The 19345-nt window shown below is 43.8% G+C and overlaps 1 protein-coding gene across 2 annotated transcripts in view; it reads right to left on the bottom strand.

Moving 5' to 3' along the window:
* Positions 1-5017: 5017 nt before the first annotated feature.
* Positions 5018-19345, bottom strand: part of SYN3 (synapsin III) — a 180080-nt gene continuing 165752 nt past the window's right edge. For both annotated transcript variants that reach the window (XM_075709953.1, XM_075709943.1), the window contains 4 exons: positions 14597-14731; positions 8617-8701; positions 6836-7133; positions 5018-5290 (listed from right to left, as the gene is read on the bottom strand). In XM_075709953.1, the coding sequence (XP_075566068.1) occupies positions 5158-5290; positions 6836-7133; positions 8617-8701; positions 14597-14731 (651 nt within the window). In that variant the 3' untranslated portion in view covers positions 5018-5157. The remainder of the gene's footprint in view (positions 5291-6835; positions 7134-8616; positions 8702-14596; positions 14732-19345) is intronic.

The raw sequence follows: 19345 nt of genomic DNA, 5'->3' as shown, positions 1-19345 counted from the left end.
GCACCTTTCAAGTGTTGTCTTATTAACTAATGAGCAACTAACAAGACCACTGTTAAAGTCTCCTGATGAGATCTGCAGGCTGATGCTGGAGCTCAATTAAAGGAAGACTGGAATGACTAAACTTTGCTAGAACTTTTCATTTCTTACATATTTTTTTAAGATGGATTGATCTCAGTGTTTCTGTAAATGTAAATGGTACTGATGACTGTTGTGACAGCTGATACTATTTTTCTAAAATCTTTTTGAAATTCCAACAGTGGATATGGAATGACATTTCCTATTAAATACAGGCTATTTAATCAGTAATACTTACGTGCTTTTTCAGGTGATATTTCAGTGATTCATCTTCTTGTTTTGTATAAAATGAGTTGACTTCAGTAGGGTCAGGAAATTTTGCCATTAACTCCGGTGGAAGTAAAATATAATACTTTATTTTGCTGTCAAAAGTTGTATTCTTCTTTCTTCCCTTTTCTGCTTCACAGCAACGGCATACCAGTGCAAATCCTGGCATGCTTAAACATCTAAGAGTATGTATTTATAGAGTTGGGGGACAGTGGTTTCCCTTCAATACCAAGATTAGCCTTAATTTTTAACATTTGCCTGCAGTGGTTGAATTGCCTTGTTCCAACAGAGTTTTCACTTCAGTGTATAGTCAGGCCTCTTAGAGCTCAGTAATTCTTTATATTCCACTGACTATAAAAAGGAAAAGGGAGATCTACGCTGTGTTGGTCTTGTACCATTTTGTCTTTGTCATGAGTGCTTCAAAAATGCATACATAATATTCAGATAAGGTTGTACAGCTTTAAATGATAATTTGTAACTTACTCTTCTCGCTTTTTTCAAGCTATTTCTGGGAACAGTGATCTCTGTGTGTGTGAGATATGTTAATTTTGTGACACCGGTGGTGCTCACATTACCAGTGCCTTGATGACAATCACATTGTTTGCGGGCATGCCTCATGCTGCTCTGGAGTTGGGCCCTCTCTGCAATGAAGACAACCTTGTCATACTTCTGCCAGGCTGATGCCACAGGTTCTGTTTATCCTGGATTTTGTCATTTGAACGTTTGTTTTTGAAGAAATGAATGCACCCTTTTTACAGATACACCACTAAGTGACCTGAAGATACTCCTCAGTTTCTTCATTGTTCCTTCACATTGTAGTGAAAGTATTGTGAACCAAAGATAAAGGAACCTGACTTCTCCTGAACTGTCAAGTTCCCTAAAGAGGAGTTTCCCGTATTCATAAAGCAGAATAGGAAATGTAAAGCGACTATCTTGGGACCAACAGTATAAAATCAGAAGACAACAGAGGAAATATTTGAAAACTAGCTGCTTATTTTGTTTATTTGCCATCTCCTAAGCCAGGTATGAGTGTCCTTGCAGTTTGCAAACTCTATAGAAGAGAAATCACAAAAGACAAGATGCCTGAAGATGGGCATTTCTTACCTGTACTGTTCATCTGTATCCAGCACTGTTAGGGTTGCTGCTAACAGTCACTTGGAAATAAGGAACTATTGCCCTTCACTTTTCTATTTATTGTTTTATCTTATTCATGAAACTTAAGCCAACCAGATGAAGTAACTGGGTCATATGCAGGGTGTAAGGTCTTCTGTACCTGCCTGTGATTAGTGAAAAAGAAAATAACGCTGCAGTTACTGGAGCAGGACTGCTGTTCTTCTGAACCTTAGCTTTATACAAGACTCTTAGTTGCATGGGAATGTAAGTGACATTCCTCTTGAAATACCACACCTAGATATTACAGGGAAGTCAAGATGTTTCTCAGTCTGTATCTAAACAGCAAAATGTAAATTAATTTTCCAGGTGGTGGATATGAGTGGGTGTCTTAACTTTGTCCCAGCTCCTTCTTGGGCTGGATCCAAACAGGCAAATCTATTCATGTTTCCTGGCTTCCATATGAAGAAAATAAAAGCATGCAGGACAAAAGGAAAGCTCTGACCAGGTGCTCAGTTTTCATAACTGTGTGAGAAAGATCCCAAGGCATGCTGTGGGGCATGTCTGCCCTGTGATTTAAATGTAACTTCTAGTCACCAACTTTTCTGTTGCCTTCTTACTGCCCCTAACTCCAGCTGTTATATTTAGGTGCCTAAATACCTCTTGGCTATACCTTAGTTCCCCATTTGTAAAATGGAGAATATACCTCTTGTGTTCCCCCTCTCTCTTGCTTTGTTAGACTAGGGATTTTGGAATAGAAGCCCTGCATCAAAGGGGATAACCTGCATATAAGATGTTGCATTTGTGAATCTCCTGCTAGCCACGACATCTAGTATGTGAGCATCATAGTTGGAGATTGAAGTGTATTGTTGGAACTTTTTATAGGACACAGTATAGAGTTTCATCATTTTAACTTAGCAAATCAAATCAGTGTTTTCATTAAAGCACCTCTGTGGATAAAACTGAAGATGCTTTTCAGGAACTCTAGGACTAACCAAGTTAAACTGAGAGTACCTGTTGCTTTTGCTTGGTTTTGCAAGCTGGAGCTAGGAGGAGGGGAGATGCCATTCTGTTTGCTTGTCCTTTGAAAGATGACAGCTGGGAGCTGCAGGCAAATGAAGAGATCTGAGGCGCTGCTGGATATCAAGTCAGCAGTGCTCTCCTGTTACTGTGGTCCGTTGGAGGACAGCCCTGCTGTGTTCAAATGCAGCATCAGAAAATGGTCCAATCATGGTTTCAGTGATGAATGATTCAGTGATTATGGGGCCATGCCATACTAGTCACTAGTTAACTTATTTTTTGTATAGGATGTGTTGCTAAGAGAGACATAAAAAGATTCGGGGGATAGAGCAATTGAGGATTCTGGCAGTAAACTTCTATTTTTGTCTTTGCATCTCTGGTGTCCATTTAGTAGGGAAAGGCATAAACCATGCTGAGGGAAGTGTTACAGAAGGAAATCCTCTCCCACCAGGGTTGTATTACCTCCTCTCCATATAGTGGAGCCTGTTAATCTGCTATTGTTCTTACCAGCGGGACAGTGCTTGCTCAAGGCCATTTGTCACTCTTTTATTGCTCCTGGAGACTGCAAAACAGCAGGGTCTGTTTTTTTTCTCAGATAATGACATATATTTATGATGCTACATTGTAAACTGCTTAGCAAACCTGGAAGGACAATACAGAACTTGGCGGGGGGGGCGGGGGGAGATAAATCATCAGGGAATAGGGTGGTTCTATAATACTGAACTTGAGGTATAAATCATTGATCCAGATGAGTCTCTTGAGAGCCTTCCAACATGAAAAAGCTATGCTGTTACTTGCCTAAAAGTGCACAGGTCACAAAAGCCATTGTATGTGTAAAGGCCTGCTCAGGGGTAGGTCATACAAGGTCCAAATGACTGCACTGGGTGTAGATGTTCATTACAGGTGCTATGCAGGGAGGAGTTGCTTGTTTAGCTTTATTCCCACCAGTGAATCATAAGATCCAAAATGGCAAATGCTGCTGTTGCTTTTGCTGCTTTGGGGATCTCCCTCTTTAAGTGACAGCAAAGATCTATGCCATTGGCTCAAATGTTTTTCACTTGCTGACTTCCCTGCCTCCCTGGGCTTTTCCAAGTGTCATCAAAGTGAAGTTGCTAAGGGAAGCACAAAGCTGAAAGCCTACCCTTGAAGCTGTATGCATGGTTTGTGACTAAGGTGCTTGACAAAACTTGAAGAAAAGTTGAGGAGGTGGGATGGGGACTGGCACCTGCATTAGGTGTGTTATAAACAGAACTAGCACAGTGCAAGGGGTAGGTCCGCAGATGGTGAAAATAGCCATAGATACATTGATTTACATTGGGTTTTTGTTTTGTTTTTTTTTTCAGTTGTGAATGTAGCTTGTGTCATTCCTGGTTTTTGCCATGTCCCGGTTCTAGTGTATGTACTCATACACAGCTTCATTCTGTGTTGCAGGCTTAGAGGAAAAGCATACCTGGCAAAGATCCATCTCTCTTCTGGAAGAATAATTCTTGGGGGCGGTTGGGGGAGGACTAATACTGATCATTACCTGCTTGGGGCAATCCTGTACATGCCCTCCCATGGCTTGGTGTCTCTGGATGGATCCCAGCTCATCTTATTTGTAAAGGATCATTTTCCTGTTCTGTTGCAGGTTTGTCACCTTGCATTCATTTTGACTCACCCCAGTGAAGTCAGTGGGAGTTCAAGGCGGGAGACAGGATTTCACTCCATCTGTCTGTCCATTCGGTATTATGGAACACTCAGCACACAAGTATGTGCACTTCATCATCTCTGCTATTAATTAAGCATGTTCCTGGGGGACAGACTTAGCCAGATGTGACCAAGTCACCAAAGTGCTTGGAGTTTAGCTGGGTTTTGTCTGGAATTTGTGTGAACTGTGAACATGAACTCTGGTGTTTCCATAGAAGGGCCATTTCTCAGGTTATTTTTGAGCTAAGGCTACAGGGTTAGAACATGACATTTTTCTCTCAGAACTCAGGAATCACGTGCATAGGACATAAATGCAAGGCATGAAACAGACATTTTATCTGCTATGAGCAGAGTGATCTGGAACAAACCAGCAGTCCATCTGGATGACCTGCTCATGTGATCTTTGGCACTTACTGATGTCTGGTACCATATTTAATTTTAAAGTAGTTTTGCTCTGAAAAGTGACTTTTTATAAAGTTGGTATCATGAAGTTCCACAGTTCACTGTGTTTCCATGCTCAAGCACTCTCACTTTGTCAGTCAATGAATACTTACTCTTGACTCCGTCTTTGCACATCTGTTTCTGAAATAAGCCTATATATTTTTTTAGCTTGACCTCAACAAGGATGCAGTAAGTGGAAGTTAGCAACTGTATTGACTATATACAAATCAAAATAAAATCTAGTTTGCACTGTCATAACTGTGTTCACTCCACAGGGGTTAGCAAGAGTAAAATTTGCTTTACAACTCAGTCATTTGAACAGATGTGATTCTGATTATGCACAAAACCAATGCAGTAGTGCCACTTTTATACAGTCACTTTTCAGACCCTTATTATAATATTTTCTTTGTATTAAAACAACTATAGTTTTCTAAATTCCCTTTACCCAGGTGTTGGTTGTAAATCACTGGGCACCATTGAGTGTATTCCAGGATGACATCAGGTGTGCTGATATGAAGAGTGAGCGCTGAGAACAGCACAGATCCAGCTGCAGGGCTGTTAATCGGAAAACAGGCTAGCAAATGATTTCCTCAGGTTGCGGATGGTCTCAGCTTTTGCTTCATCTTCATTGGCATTTCCCCGCTGAGATGATTCAGATATGCTGAAGGTGTTTGTCAGGGACTGCGATTTGCTGAAATGGAAAGCAGTTCAGACTCAGCAGGAGAAGGTGGTAGTTCAAAGCTGGTTACTGATGCTTTGTGTTCCATCACACAGACAAATTCAAGAATAGAAGGAGAGGTAAGCAGGGAGAATCTCCATATGCTAAGACATCCTGGAATAAGGGGAGGGAAGAGGACGGGGCACAGGCAAGTGGCACCAATATCACAGTCCAGGCTAGTAAGTGTTCACGAAAACATCTGACTAAAAACATGCAATTGCCATTTGGTGCAACTGTTGTGAGGAACAGTTAAGTAATTTTGCTGCTAATACAGAAGAATGGATTCATACTGAGGACCACCTGTCTCTTATCAGCTGCACCATGAATGGTAGTCCTGTCTGTTCAAATGTGAGAGCACGAGGGGTTGGGCAAATTGGTAGCCATGTCCCCTGCAATGTGTGCTGTTGCCTGCCCTCCCTGGCATGTCTGCTCTGACTGTCAGCTGTGTTATGCAGGTCTTTTGGTTGGCCACATTGCTCCTGCTGGGTGTGTACCTGCTACTGTTCAGATCAGGACTGTGCTTTTGAAGTAAATCTCCCAATTTTCCCCATTTACCATGCTTTGTCACTGTGTGGTCTCCTGGTCAGTAATAGGCATTCAGCACAAGACCAGACTCTGAATTAAAGTACCTGAAATATGTATAGTGTGGAGACTGCATCCTTAGCACCAACATTTTGATCCTTAAGCCCACTGATCCTGGTTTGCCTTGCTAATGTAGACATCATCACTGAAAGCTTGTTCCAGAACATCACTCCTCTGCTGTCTAGAAACTGGCTTCTCATTCCTAGCCTATATTTTGTCATGGTCTGTTCATACCAGTTTGCTCTTGTGTCAACTTTTTGTCAACACCAAACATTTTTTTTGCCAATCTTTGCTGCCATGGTGCCAGCCAGATATGCTCCATGAAGTGTGGCAGCAAAGGCTGCTGCCAAAGACCCACAGTAATTCAGTGGTGTGCTCTGCTCCAGAAGAGTGCTTAAACATACAGTCACCATCTGGAGTTTTATATATATGAGTAGTGCTGCTTCCACTCCCCACCGCCCCACCGCCCCCCCCCCCCCCCCCTTTTTTTTTGCTACCAATTGCAAAAAATTGCTTGGTGAAGAATCTTGTGTGGCTCCTGCATTCAGGGAATAGTGAAGGAATGACTTGTTGAGCTTTCTGGCTGATAATGTGTGGATTACAGCCTGTAAGGAGTATACACCCTGCTGGGAAGGTACTGGCTGTGTTGATATGGCTGGGATAGAGCTCACTGTTAACTATGGGTGCATGAGCAAGAGGAAGAATGTGAAATCTGAGGGATGTCAAGTACAACTTGTTCTTCCTGACAACAGTTCAATGGTGGCCTGTTATGCCCTGGCATATATACCTCTGAAGTCACTTATAGTTGTCCAGGCCTTTGTCCTTGGGGACTGCTACCTGACAACAGGTGATATGTTCTTTATGCCAGCTCAGGGTACTTTTTTGACAGCCTTATTCTAATATTTACAGATATTAGCAGTTTAACAGAGTACCTACTTCAGATGCGGGTGTGGGGTGGCTTGCTGCTTGGACGTTTCAGTGGGGCTTGGCTGGCTAGGAGCCCGGCCTTGAGCAGGAGGTCTAGGCTGCTGTGGAGGAAACACGCCTGCCTTGGAAGCCTGGACTGGAGAGGACCCAGTTGCTGATCGGACTTGCTGTGGAGATCCAGGTGACCTTTGCTGCTGAGGTGAAGTGGACTGGGGACTCTGGGGCTGCTGTCCTTGAGGAGAGAGCCGCTGCTGTGGAGGTGCGTTTGTCCGCGGAGGCTGAGATCCCTGAGGCTGGCGTGGTCCACCTGAAAGGGACATGTAGACATAAACATGAGGAAGCGCGTGTGGGGACAACAAGCAAGGAGCATCTGTATGGAAGAATGGGTCTTGCTAAGGGGAGAGGCTATTCAGAGCAGCTTCATGCAGAAGGATAAGGGAAAACCTCTTTTATAGGCCTGACACTGGTGTCATGCCCACGTCTGTAGAGTTGTGGTCCATTTCTCTACCTCATTCAGCACTAAAGGAGCTCTGCCACTCTCCCCAAAGGAGGTCACTTCAATGTGCTGTACTCTTCCATGTAACTAATATTTCTTATCCTTGGCAAGAACTTCATGTGTTAGGAAGGAAGAGTCACTGGAGAACCAATTCTCTGCAGGAAATGAGAGCTGAATGTGCTGGTTTGGGTCAGCAGTCCCTTCATGGGCCCAGCAGTCTGACGTGAGACTGTGCACCCTATCGCTATCTGTATATCTGTTCCAGTATTATCAGCAGGTGGCTTCAGCCGTATTGGTAGCAGACTCTGAAAACTGAAGAGGATGTGGAAAATAATTGGATGTGACATGAGAAATTGCTGGACATAACAGATAACAGTGTGAGAAGCTGACAAAAGTTAGATAGTGTTGTGAGGGCTGGCTGGATTTTGCAGGTGGTCAAGGGGGAGTTATGTGAGGAAAAACCTTCACAGAGAATTGAAGGAGAGTACTGGAGACAGTAGTATCCTGCAAGGCTAGCAATTCCTAGGTCTTGTCAGTAATAGCATATAACGCCAAGATTACATAGGTGCCTTTGGTATCGGAAATACCAAATTTTAGATACAGCAAAACTGTGACTGATGAGGAAAAGGTAATTAGAGGTGGGTGTTAATTTGGTAGGAGATTATGGTGGAGAAATGAAAGGACAGAGGTGACAAAGGGAGGGTCTAATTGGTTGTGTAAATTGAGTGGTTGGTGTGGTCTGGGTACCCACAGGGCAGCCCTGTGCTTCATCACCTCAGCGTAAATCAGGACAATAAACCAAATCTGTTGTTCTGACCAACCACATAAGTCAAATCTGCTTCTGCTGTCAGGAGGAGTTGGGGGTGTGCTCTTGCTGACAGAGGAACACCTGGCCAGATGGATCAAGGATCCTGGCATCACCATGTTGGTGTCTGTTCCAAGCCTGATAGCATCAGCATCTTCCCATCACTTCTCAACACTTGTAGCCACTACTGCGTTGTGCAAACACAAATACACTCTGTGCCCAGAATCCTGCTCCCATGCCAGTTCAAGTGGCCTCACTTTGCTGAGCCAAGTCCTACCAACAGTGTCAACTGGATATGTATCAAAGTTTCACCCCGCTTTCTGAGCTGCTGTGGAATATGATAGCAGCTGCTTTAACAGCACACTGAATTTGCTGCCTGCTTGTCAGTGAATTGGAACAATGAGTGAAACTTTCATCCCAGTAGCTTTTATTTAGAAGGAAAACTGGTATGTCTCAGTCCACACTGTCATGGGGCCTGAAGAACTGTACCTTGGGGAGGAGGTCGCGGTTGGGACAGTTGTCCAAGCTGAGGTCCAGTCTGAGATTTCATTGATGCAGGTTGAACTTGTGGAGGCTAGAGGAGAAAAAAGCCATTCCAGTTAATACAGAGTCCCCAAAGAGAAGCCCTGAGGTGATATAGGAACTGCAGAGTCATGAAGTGTTCCTTAAATACACACACAGACAGTCCCATGAGATTTTACCACCAGATGCTAAGATGGAGAGCTCAGTAATAAAGAGCACAGAAGTTGTTTGCTCACAGGGAATAACAATGAAGTTACAATTTAGAATGTTTTTTAGGCAATCAGGAATTACTAAATGTCTCTTAGTCCCATCTCCCATTTTGGACAGTTGCCAGCACCAGATGTTCCAAAAGAAGGAGGGATGAACCATGGAAACATCTATGGAGTAATCATCTCTTTACCCTAAGGGGTCTCCTCTTGATTGCTAATAAGCAAGACCCAGCTTAAACTGTGAAACATGAAGCTTACTATCTGCTCCACAAAATCTTTCCAACAGTTCCAGATAGTTTGTTTTGATATTTACACCCAGACCCTTTGAGTCTTGCTCAGCTCTCAGCCTCACTGCTTTTCCCATTTCTTGACTCCATTGCTTTGTTGTGACTTTTGAGAATAGTTCTCACAACCTGCCCTTGTTAGACCATTATTTTGCAAACCTTTACTGCCCTCTCTCTCATTCACCTCCTTTCTAAAGCCAAGAGACTGAATCCCTTCGGTCCCTCCATGGGAATGTTTCCAGGCCCCTAATTGTTTTCATCACCCACTTCTCTTTCCCAGCTTTGTGATTCCTTCTGCAGATGCCAGAGGCAGGTCTGCTTACATTATTCCAGATGCAGCAGTATCTGGGTTCTCTGTATACGTCACCAGCTCATTTCTTCTGCATCCTAATTTCCTGCTTCTCCCTTGTCAACACAACCATAGGCTGAGCGATGGTTTTCATTAGCTTGTATGTGACAGTGTCTTTCTCAAGGGACATGGCTAGCGCCACTTGCAAGGTCTACAGATTGTTTATGTTCTCCCTCTCTCTACCCCCAGCGTAGCTTACCTTTCAATCTTCCATATGGAGTTTCATTTGCTGTTGTGGTGGCTTAACATACATAGCTCTGTCACATGTTCTTCACTGCCATCCCTGGTCCTGACTAATGCAAATAAGTTGGTGCCATCTGCACTTTCTTCTCTCTCACTGTTTACTCTTTTTGACAGATATTTTAATAAACAGATTAAGCAACACAGAACTGTTGCACAAAGGGCCGGTCCAAGGTTAACAAAAGTCTGAGTAAGCCTATTGCACAAAATTGTTTATGAAAGCAGGGGAAGCTAGAGACAGATAGGCCAGTACATGCTGGATTATTTATATGGAGAACACAGCGATAAAAGGATCTTCAAGGCTCCTGGAAGGTCAGGAGAATGAGCTAAGTGATTCTGGAAATGGGAAGAAATGTTTCATAGTTGGAAGCATTGAAACAAATTTCAGCTGACTAACATAAATGTGATGAGATTGCCAGCCCATCTTTTACACTGTTTTTCTGGGACTTCCCAAATGGACAGGGAGGAAAATCTGGGAATTTTCTATTCATGGCTTCCAGTCCTACAGAGCTTGGGACACCAAACCTTCCCTTGGTGTTGGTGGAAATCTACTATCTTAATGCTGTGAGACATCCTGGTTAGACTGGGCAAAGAAATGGAATCAGGTCTCATATTCACTTCTATGGCCTTTGCCTACAGCCAACCCAAGGCTTCTCAGCGATGAAGGCAAAACAGGATCTTGAGGCTCAGAGATGAAGGGGTGAGGGCCATCCCAAGGTCTTCTGCCTTTGGAAGGGAAACAGTGATGGGAAGGGATGGAGGTGGGGCAGAGAGGTGAGGAGGTTTCATGTTATAGCCATGAAAAAAAGGCTGTCATTAACATCTTACCCTGTCCTGGGCTCAGCTAACCCAATTATCAACATGACCAGGCTTACCATTCTTTACATATCCCATCTGTTAACTGTTTGCAAGAATTAAAATCTCTCATATCTATGTCTTTATCTGAGGCCAGCTTCTGCTCCAAAATGAAACTTTGCCTTTAGCTCCTCCCTGCTTGCTTTCTTTAATAGTACTCGTCTGTTACCTTGCCTGAGGCTTTTTGACAGTCTAGCTACGTTATTTTGACTGATTGCCTGTTATCTACCACTTTATGAAAGAATTCTCAAAGAATTGATGGGAAAAGAATCAAAAAGGAAATTAATGGGATATTTTTCTTTGAAAAAAAATATGGTAGATGATCTTAAGCCATGGTTCCATTGGTTTATTAGTCTTCTGTATTATTCTTTAAATTATTGTCTGAGATAATTCGTAAGGTCCATGACTCTTACAACTTTTTAAACACATATTTTGTATTTGTTGTACACCAATCCTCTGGAGCAAAAACTGTTTCTAATGAAATTGCACATTTTTTCTTGGCAGCTTAGTCACTTCCTAAATTCCGTTCATTGGATGTAGCCACCTGGGTCTGGGGGCTTAATAATTTTTTAATATATCAGTCATCACTGATATAATCACTGGTTTTGCTCTCACTGCTGTCTTTCTTATCAGGAAAAACTATATCTAGTTTAAAAAGTTTCCCGCTTTCAGCAATTAAATTTACTAGAGTTACAACACTGTCCCTGTTGTCTTCCTTTTCTCCCTTAACTTTGGATGAATGATAGAGCCCACCAATTGTTTGGTAGCGTTCCATCTTCTGATGAACTCAAAGAATTTGCTTCGTTCTTCCGTCTATCTGTTCTTCAAAATCAATTTCTATCCTTTTTACGTTTCCTTTTATTACTTGCATGGTGGTGCATAAAGTGTTAATGTCAGATTTCCAAATTTGGAAGATTTTTTTTCTGTATGTCTTGAATGTCCTCTCTCTCTTTACCACTTAACTCTAGAAGTTTATTTCTTGCATTCCTGGTTCAGGAGCAGATCAGAAATGCATATATGCATTCTGGAAAACAATGTTCTCTCAAATAATGTCCATACAGCTTTACTTTTAATGGTAGGGAGTTGATTAATTTTCTCATTTTATTAAAATAATCTTTTCTAACTGTTTGTATCATAAAATCATAGAATCATAGAATTGTTTAGGTTGGAAAAGACCTTTAAGATCATCCAGTCCAACCATTAACCTACACTACCAAGTCTACTCTAAGCCAATCAAGGGTAGACTGGACTAAACCATGTCCCGAAGTGCTACATCTACATGTTTTTTGAACACTTCCAGGGATGGTGACTCCACCACCTCTCTGGGCAGCCTGTTCCAATTCTTGACCACCCTTTCTGTAAAGAAATTTTTCCTAATTTCCAACCTAAACCTCCCCTGGCGCAGCTTGAGCCCATTTCCTCTCATCCTATCGCTAACTACGTGGGAGAAGAGACCAACACCCACCTCACTACATCCTCCTTTCAGGTAGTTGTAGAGAGCAATAAGGTCTCCCCTCAGCCTCCTCTTCTCTAAGCTAAACAACCCCAGTTCCCTCAGCCACTCCTCATAAGGCCTGTTCTCTAGACCCTTCACCAGCCTTGTTGCCCTTTTCTGAACATGTTCCAGCACCTCAATGTCTTTCTTGTATTGAGGGGCCCAAAATTGGACACAGTATTCCAGGTGCGGTCTCACCAGCACCGAGTACAGGGGAACAATCACCTCCCTGCTCCTGCTGGCCACACCATTCCTGATACAAGCCAGGATGCTGTTGGCCTTCTTGGCCACCTGGGCACACTGCTGGCTCATGTTCAGCCAGCTGTCTACCAACACCCCCAGGTCCTTTTCGGCCAGGCAGCTTTCCAGCCACTCTTCCCCAAGCCTGTAGCGTTGCATGGGGTTGTTGTGACCCAAGTGCAGGACCCGGCACTTGGCCTTGTTGAACCTCATACAGTTGGCCTCGGCCCATCAGTCCAGCCTGTCTAGGTCCCTCTGCAAGGCCATCCTACCCTCCAGCAGATCGACACTCCCAACCACTCATACCCTTACTTTTTGATATCACATCTGTCCCTTAGACATCAAACCTAATAGTATATATTCACTTTCTGAATTTGTACCTGGGTGTTTCTTAAGGGGCTAGGTCAAGGTGTTTTTTCCTATTGCACTTGGATTTTGCCGTTCCAGGAAGCAGACGTCTACAGAGATGGGGAACTCTCTCTGAATTGCTGTCCCACTGTGGTATTTGACTTGCTTCTTGATAGCTGTAGTCTCACATTGTTATGACTTACTGCTTCTTCTGCCTCTGTCAATGTTGTGCACTCAGTTTCATAATTCCTCAGTTTTTCTTGATCCAGAGACTAGTATAGACAGGTCCAATAATATGTATAGATATTCCACGCATACCCATAGGATATCTAAGGATTCATATTAGTATCTATTCAGTACTGCCGTCCTTCTATTCAGAATTGTTATTTTTCTTTGTTCTGTGAAGTCTTCACCTGTAGCTCTAGTTGTGCATCTCTCCAACCTCACATGTAATTACTTCTCTCTGCACAATTGTAACTCGGTGGTACAGCATTATGTTAGTAATTGTAGCTTGTGCTGTTTCTGCAAGGTTTGTTGTACCAAGATCTTTCTCTATAGAAAAACACTACAGTTAACATGTTTGTGGTTTTAATTTTCTTGATTTTGTATATAGATATCTGTAGGTTGTATTCTTGATGAAGACCTTTTTCTTATTTAACTCTTCTATTTGACACCCTATCATTCCAAGACAACTTATTTTGTTCTTATTTTGGCCCTATTTTAGGTCTGCTGTAATCCAATCCAATCCTATACCAGTGTATTACGTACGCAACAGATGTATCTGTCCATGTTCTCAGTTTCTGTTGGCTTCCCCTTTGCTCTTAGTTTATACACTCTATATCTTGGTTATTTCAGATGGCAGTTGTTGATTTCACTTTGGCCAGAGTAAATCCTATCCCTTCTGTATCACTTTCCCTGCCTCAAAGCATGTTTAGTGTCTGTTAAATGTTCACCCCCTCACTCTGGCTAAAACTTGGTTTGGAGTTACCCTGAATACCCTTCATGCTGGAGACCTGGTTTAGCAGGATTGGACTGTCATATGACAAAGGCAGAGAGCCATAAAGTCCTTTCTCCCATTTTTTGGCTCAAGTGGAAATGGGAACTGTTCCAGTCCGTTGCAGTCAGTATCATCCCTCAATCTGTTTACTCTCCTTCCTGTCCTTCCTTTTGTACAGATTTGTTGTCCTCAAACCTTCATGCTTGTCTCCCTGCTAGATACTGAAAGAGATGTAGCCCATATACCTGGAGACACAGATTATGTTCTGGTGTGTTTCATTTATACAGAACTGCCACTGGGAAATGTGGCACTAAGATTAGATGCATTTGACACTCAAAATGATGTACACAAGAAGCACTAAGGGGTCAGTTTAAATGCAAAAATTACAGGTTCTGATATGAATTCAGCATTAGTCAAGCTTCCTCCTGGTGAATGGGGTGAAGGACATCTCCAAAGAAGAAAGGCTGCAATAAGGAATGGAACAACTCTTGGTGGAGATTCCCACTTTCTGTTCTGGGAAGCACAGATTTTCATCAGGGATGCAAAAACTGGAATGAAACCTATCCTGAGGGATGGTGTTAGATGGAGATGAAGTCAGGAGTTACAAGCACCTCTAAAAACTGCTGTCTTTGATATGAATCTATGAATTTAGCAAGCCAGAATGTCTAGATGCATGAACCACACTACTGGTGTGATGCCACAGTTACATGGAAGGAGAGGAAGGGAGAGAGAGGCATTTCTTAGGGGGACCCACTGCAAAGAGTCTATGAAAGACTTCTTGGGAAGAGCAGGAGTCAATCTATCCAATACACTCACATATGGGACTGTTCAGCTCTATGACATGTCTGACTGCCTGACATGCACAGGAAGGAGAGAGAGGAAAAAAGTTCAGGAAAACAACTTGTCCATAAGGTCTCTATTCGCTCATACCCAAGGCCTCAGCGGTGACGGTGTAGATCCAGCAGTGATGACAAGCTGAGTCATTTTGGAAACAACCAGATCGGCTATTAGCTGTCTGTCCTCTTCCACATGCTCCCCAATCAGGGGCATCGAGCTGTCCATCACCTGCCACAGGACGGAGAAACAACAGTTAGTAAGGAGGTGGCAGATGCCTGTTTCAGCTTACCTCTCACACTAACTTGCTTCGTGTCTTCACATCCTTGCCAACACCTCTAGTCACCGCTCCCCTCCATGCTGAAACATGCTTGACTTTTCTAGGTGTGGGATTTCGCTTAGGCTTTTTTGGAAATGGCATGTACTTCCCCCACCCCCCATCTTTCTTCCCTTCACAACTTGGAAGCCAAGCCAAGCTTTCTGGTGGCTGGAGGCTTTCTAAATCAACTAAACACAAACTTGCTTCTTCACATGTCCTGAGGAGATGCCTCTGATGGATGAGGTCTCTCTGGCATTGTCCCACAGCATTTGGGGGGTGATGTTGCAGCAGAAAGGGCCACAGGAGAAGGGAAACAACATGTACTGATGCCTGAGGAGATGAAAGCAACAGGGACTGGAGGAAACCAGGAGACATTTGGGATTAATCAGTGCAAAGCACTGCACCCTGAGAGGGGAATTAAACACCACAGATGTGTAATGAATAGAATGTCACCAAAGCAACAGCACCCAATGCAGGCAAGTAAACTTATGCTCTGCGTGTCTTCTTGATATTGTTGCGATACCACTGCTTCCCGAGCAAGTACAACAACTGTGCTGGGGAAAGCTGAGAAGCAAGACTGTGGGGATGGGGGAAGGAGAACTGTCAAAGGGTCTTTGAGGTAAGAAATGGTCTGACAACAACAATAATAATGAAACCACAGCAGACCCTCAGCTGCATAGCAGCCCTAAACATCATTTTCAACAGTTCATCATAAATCAAGTGCTTTGCAAACATTAGCTAAATCCCACAGGAAGAACTGCACTATGATGAAGTTAAGATTCAGCTGGAATAAATAAAATTGTACCAAAATATCAGGGTTGGAAGGGTTTATTTTATTTTGCTTTTATTTTTAAACCAAACATTAAAAGCCCTGGAAATGCAGAGTTAAAGGTTGCATTGCTCAAGAAAGGCACTGAGTCATGCTCAGATAACAATCGGAAGTGCACTCCACCCTGGCAAGGCTGCACGAGTCCACACTTGGAGTATGGAAAGTTTTGTACCCTTTTTTTTTTAGATTTAAAGTAGGGGAAATCAGTGAGGAGAGTTCATTGAGTTTGTATTCTAGTCTTTTCTTGTAGAATAACTATTAATTTAGATTCATTTCTATAGGTGTCTCATATGAACACTAGAGAAGCTGCCTAGGAAGTTTTAACGGGGTTTGCATGAAGAGTGAGTTGGTGTTTATATCCGTGGCCTGCTTGACCCAGGGGGTGAAAGGAGGAGGTCAGAAAATTAGATGGCAGTGCTCAGCTAAATACACAAAGTGGCTTTTCATTCCACTGTCCACTTTGCTGTTTCTCGGTTAAAAAATGAGGTGGGGAAAGGAGATGTTTCCTGGCAGCGTCAGGGAACGGCCAGTTCCCATCTGCGTCTCACTAGCCAGGGGCTCCTGGGGGCCCTCCAGCAGGTTCCTGTGCAGGTTTCCCTCCCCTCCACTCCCACCTTAAAAGCATTCCCATTTCATTTGGCTAATTCCAATTCATGCGTCAGAGAAGAGGTCCCAGCTCCCTGCAATGCGAGGGACCTGTCTGACCGCTAGATGATGCCATTACTCTGCTAACAGCCTGGCCAGCGAAGCCTCCCTCCCCGCTCCCCAACACTCCCTGTGAGTAACTGGGATACAGCTCTAGTCCAAACTCCCCAAGCCCCTCATTTCCCCATCTTAAGAACTGCTTTTCACTCCTTCTGTGGCAGCAGTGGATGGAGAGGAAGGGGAAGATGCTGTTTTATGAAACAAAGGCACCAGGGGGAATGAACCCTGGAGCAGGTCCCACCTGAACCAGTGAAGGTGCACCAGCGATGAGGGTGTCTGTTGTCCTGCTGTGTGGTGTTTGGCAGGGGAACATGAGCTGTGGGAGATTGCAAGTACGGGAATGAACGATCACATGCATAAGGCAAGAGGCCTTTGAAAATGGCAGTGATTTCTGTGGGCAAAACAACACCGCTGGTTGCCATTGAACTGAAAAGGAGCATGAGATGTCACCTTGCTTGTCCTCTGGGAAAGGGGAATTGCTCTGGAACTGGGCAGATATGAATGCTAATGCTGAAATAAATCAAACGGCTGGAAGGAATATGTGAATCACAGACAGCTTGCACTCATCTCTTCCTGGGGAGATCACAGAACAGCTGGGCAAGACAAGAAGATGTTGGCACATATGGACCCGGCCTTTGTAGCTGCCCAAGGTCAGTGGCTGCTCCTGATGCAGCTGCTGTTGCCTGATAAGGTGTACAAGAGGAGAGCGGAAAGCGGCCGGGCAGAGAAGAGGCTCAGGGAAACCCCATCCCACTCCTCCCCCTGCGCCTATCTGGCCTGAAGGCTGGACCTGTTATTCTATGCTCTGACGTGCAAGAGTGGGGTGTTAGGTGATTTTAGGGAAGGAAGGAAACAGATGATTAGACATATCAAAAGAAATGATACGGCAGTGCTGAAGGGATGGGCAGGGCTTCTTGTAGGACAGCAGGGAGCATGTCTGGTAACACAGCTTAGCTGTATGGCAGGTAGGGCTTAGCTGATCCAGGAGGAAGAATAAATCCCATGGATCATTTTACTTGCCCTCCACTCGCTCCATATTTGTCAGCATAGCAGAGATGTGGAAAAGAGTTAGATTACCAAAAAAAGGGAAAGGAGATTATTAAACCATACACGCTGCTGAGTTCTTTGAGAATCTGTCTGCTACCAGTGGTACTGAACTTGAACTATTTTGAGGATCTGGCCTTCTGATCAAGTGCTGACTATTCATGCTGAATATTCCCTTAGAGTGACAAAGTTCTTTAAAGCAGAGGAAAAAGAAGTACCAGCATTTACCATTAAATTCACAGCTGTTGTAATAGAACGAAACTTTGAAGAAATCCACCGATTTCTTCAAAGCTTTCAATATGAGCCATGAAAATGGTGCTTAAGTGTGCTAGTGCTTTGAAGGGCAGAAACATACTAGATTCTGCTGTTTGCCATGGGAAAAGAAAAGAAGGTGAAGTTCAAGTAACAGCAAATACCATGGGTGCAAGACTCTTGTTTTGTGCTGTGCTGATCACTCATCTGTCTTAATCTGATTCTGTTTGCAACAAACCACTGTGATAAATCTCAGTTCATAGAACTGCCCATCACTACCTCTGCGAATCTTTCCTAGAGAACTGCTCTGCACTGTGAAAATTAATTAGTGCCTGCAATTGCATTGTGCAAATTCCTTATTTGTTCAGCCCATTTAGGCGTGCTTTCTTGTAAAATGTCACAGCACACTGTTCCTTCTCACCAAGAAAAATACAACTGTTGCACTGTCAAATAACTTTTTTCTCCCACTGTCAAAAGAAAAAAGCAAAATAAAGGATCAGTTTCAGACCAAGAAAAGTACCCCAGGAAGTAGGCTGGAGGCAATTAATTACTTGTCAGCATCTCCCTCAGATCTGCATAAAGTAGAAAAGGTGCCTGTTTGGCTTTGTTCTGCTCTTTGTATTGTACTACTCTACTCCTGCCCCGACAATGTCCATCAGCCTGGCATCTAAATGCCTGCTAGATGTTGGTATATCAGGCCTGCTCAATCAGGTTCTCTGTGGGGATAATTCAGCATGACCCATCTGAAGCTGATGTGTTTCTTCTGATTTGTATCATATTAGATCCATTGCTTTTTACCTTGGTCTCAGAGAGAGGGGTGTTAGTGTGCATTTCCTTCTGTGAGCAAGCTGATGATGGCTGTTAGCGTATGGATGTGCTTTTCCTCCAGTCAGTCACAGGCAGAGGCAGATGTGAAAACCCAGAAGTATACCCAGAGAGAGGTCTATAATCCTCAAGCACAGAATTAGCCATGTGCGCACGTACGTAGGCTTATGTGCAAGAATAGATGCAGGGAGATGAAATCCACATCTCACGTCTAACCATGTATGGACACAGTCTAAATGTCCTTACAGTCATCTCTAGCAAGACTGCTTTCTTGCCCTTCTTTTCTCAGCTATGTGTGCATAAAGATATAAAAGTGCGTGGCAGGGAGACAGTCTGCTCTGGGGGATGCTCCTCTAGGTGCCGGTAAATTGCATACAGGAGCAGACCCATCAACCGTGGCCCCATCACTTCAGGAAAGACGGACGCTTGCCAGCATTTTGTTGCTGGCAGCCTGCTTATATCACATGGCCTTTGACAGGTCACTGCTCCCCGGAGAGCAGATACATAATGCAGGAATGCACAGTCGCTGGAGGGCTCATGTGGTTCTCATCAGCATCCCAACCCTCAGCGGGTGGGACTGCTCTCCCACACATAGCTTTCCAGTGTGTCAGCACCCCTGCATGAAGCTGTAGGCTGGCTCTGCTCGTCTTCCTCAGCTGGCCTGTGTTGGGGGAGTTTACAACAGGTCAGATGCTGTGCCTCCTTGAGTCTCATGAGTGACAGAGGCACTGGCTTACTTGCCAGATTTTCTCTCCCCCAGAGCATCTCTTAAGTTTCTACTTTGATTTTCTGGCCAGCTTTTCCTTCTCTGCCCTGTTAGGGTGACCTGATGTGCTATCTACCCTGCTCCCACATCTGCCTCCTGGCCTGG

The sequence above is a fragment of the Pelecanus crispus genome, chromosome 1 (assembly GCF_030463565.1).
Source record: "Pelecanus crispus isolate bPelCri1 chromosome 1, bPelCri1.pri, whole genome shotgun sequence".
Lineage (NCBI taxonomy): Eukaryota > Metazoa > Chordata > Aves > Pelecaniformes > Pelecanidae > Pelecanus > Pelecanus crispus.
This window is presented reverse-complemented; position numbering and strand designations above follow the sequence as displayed.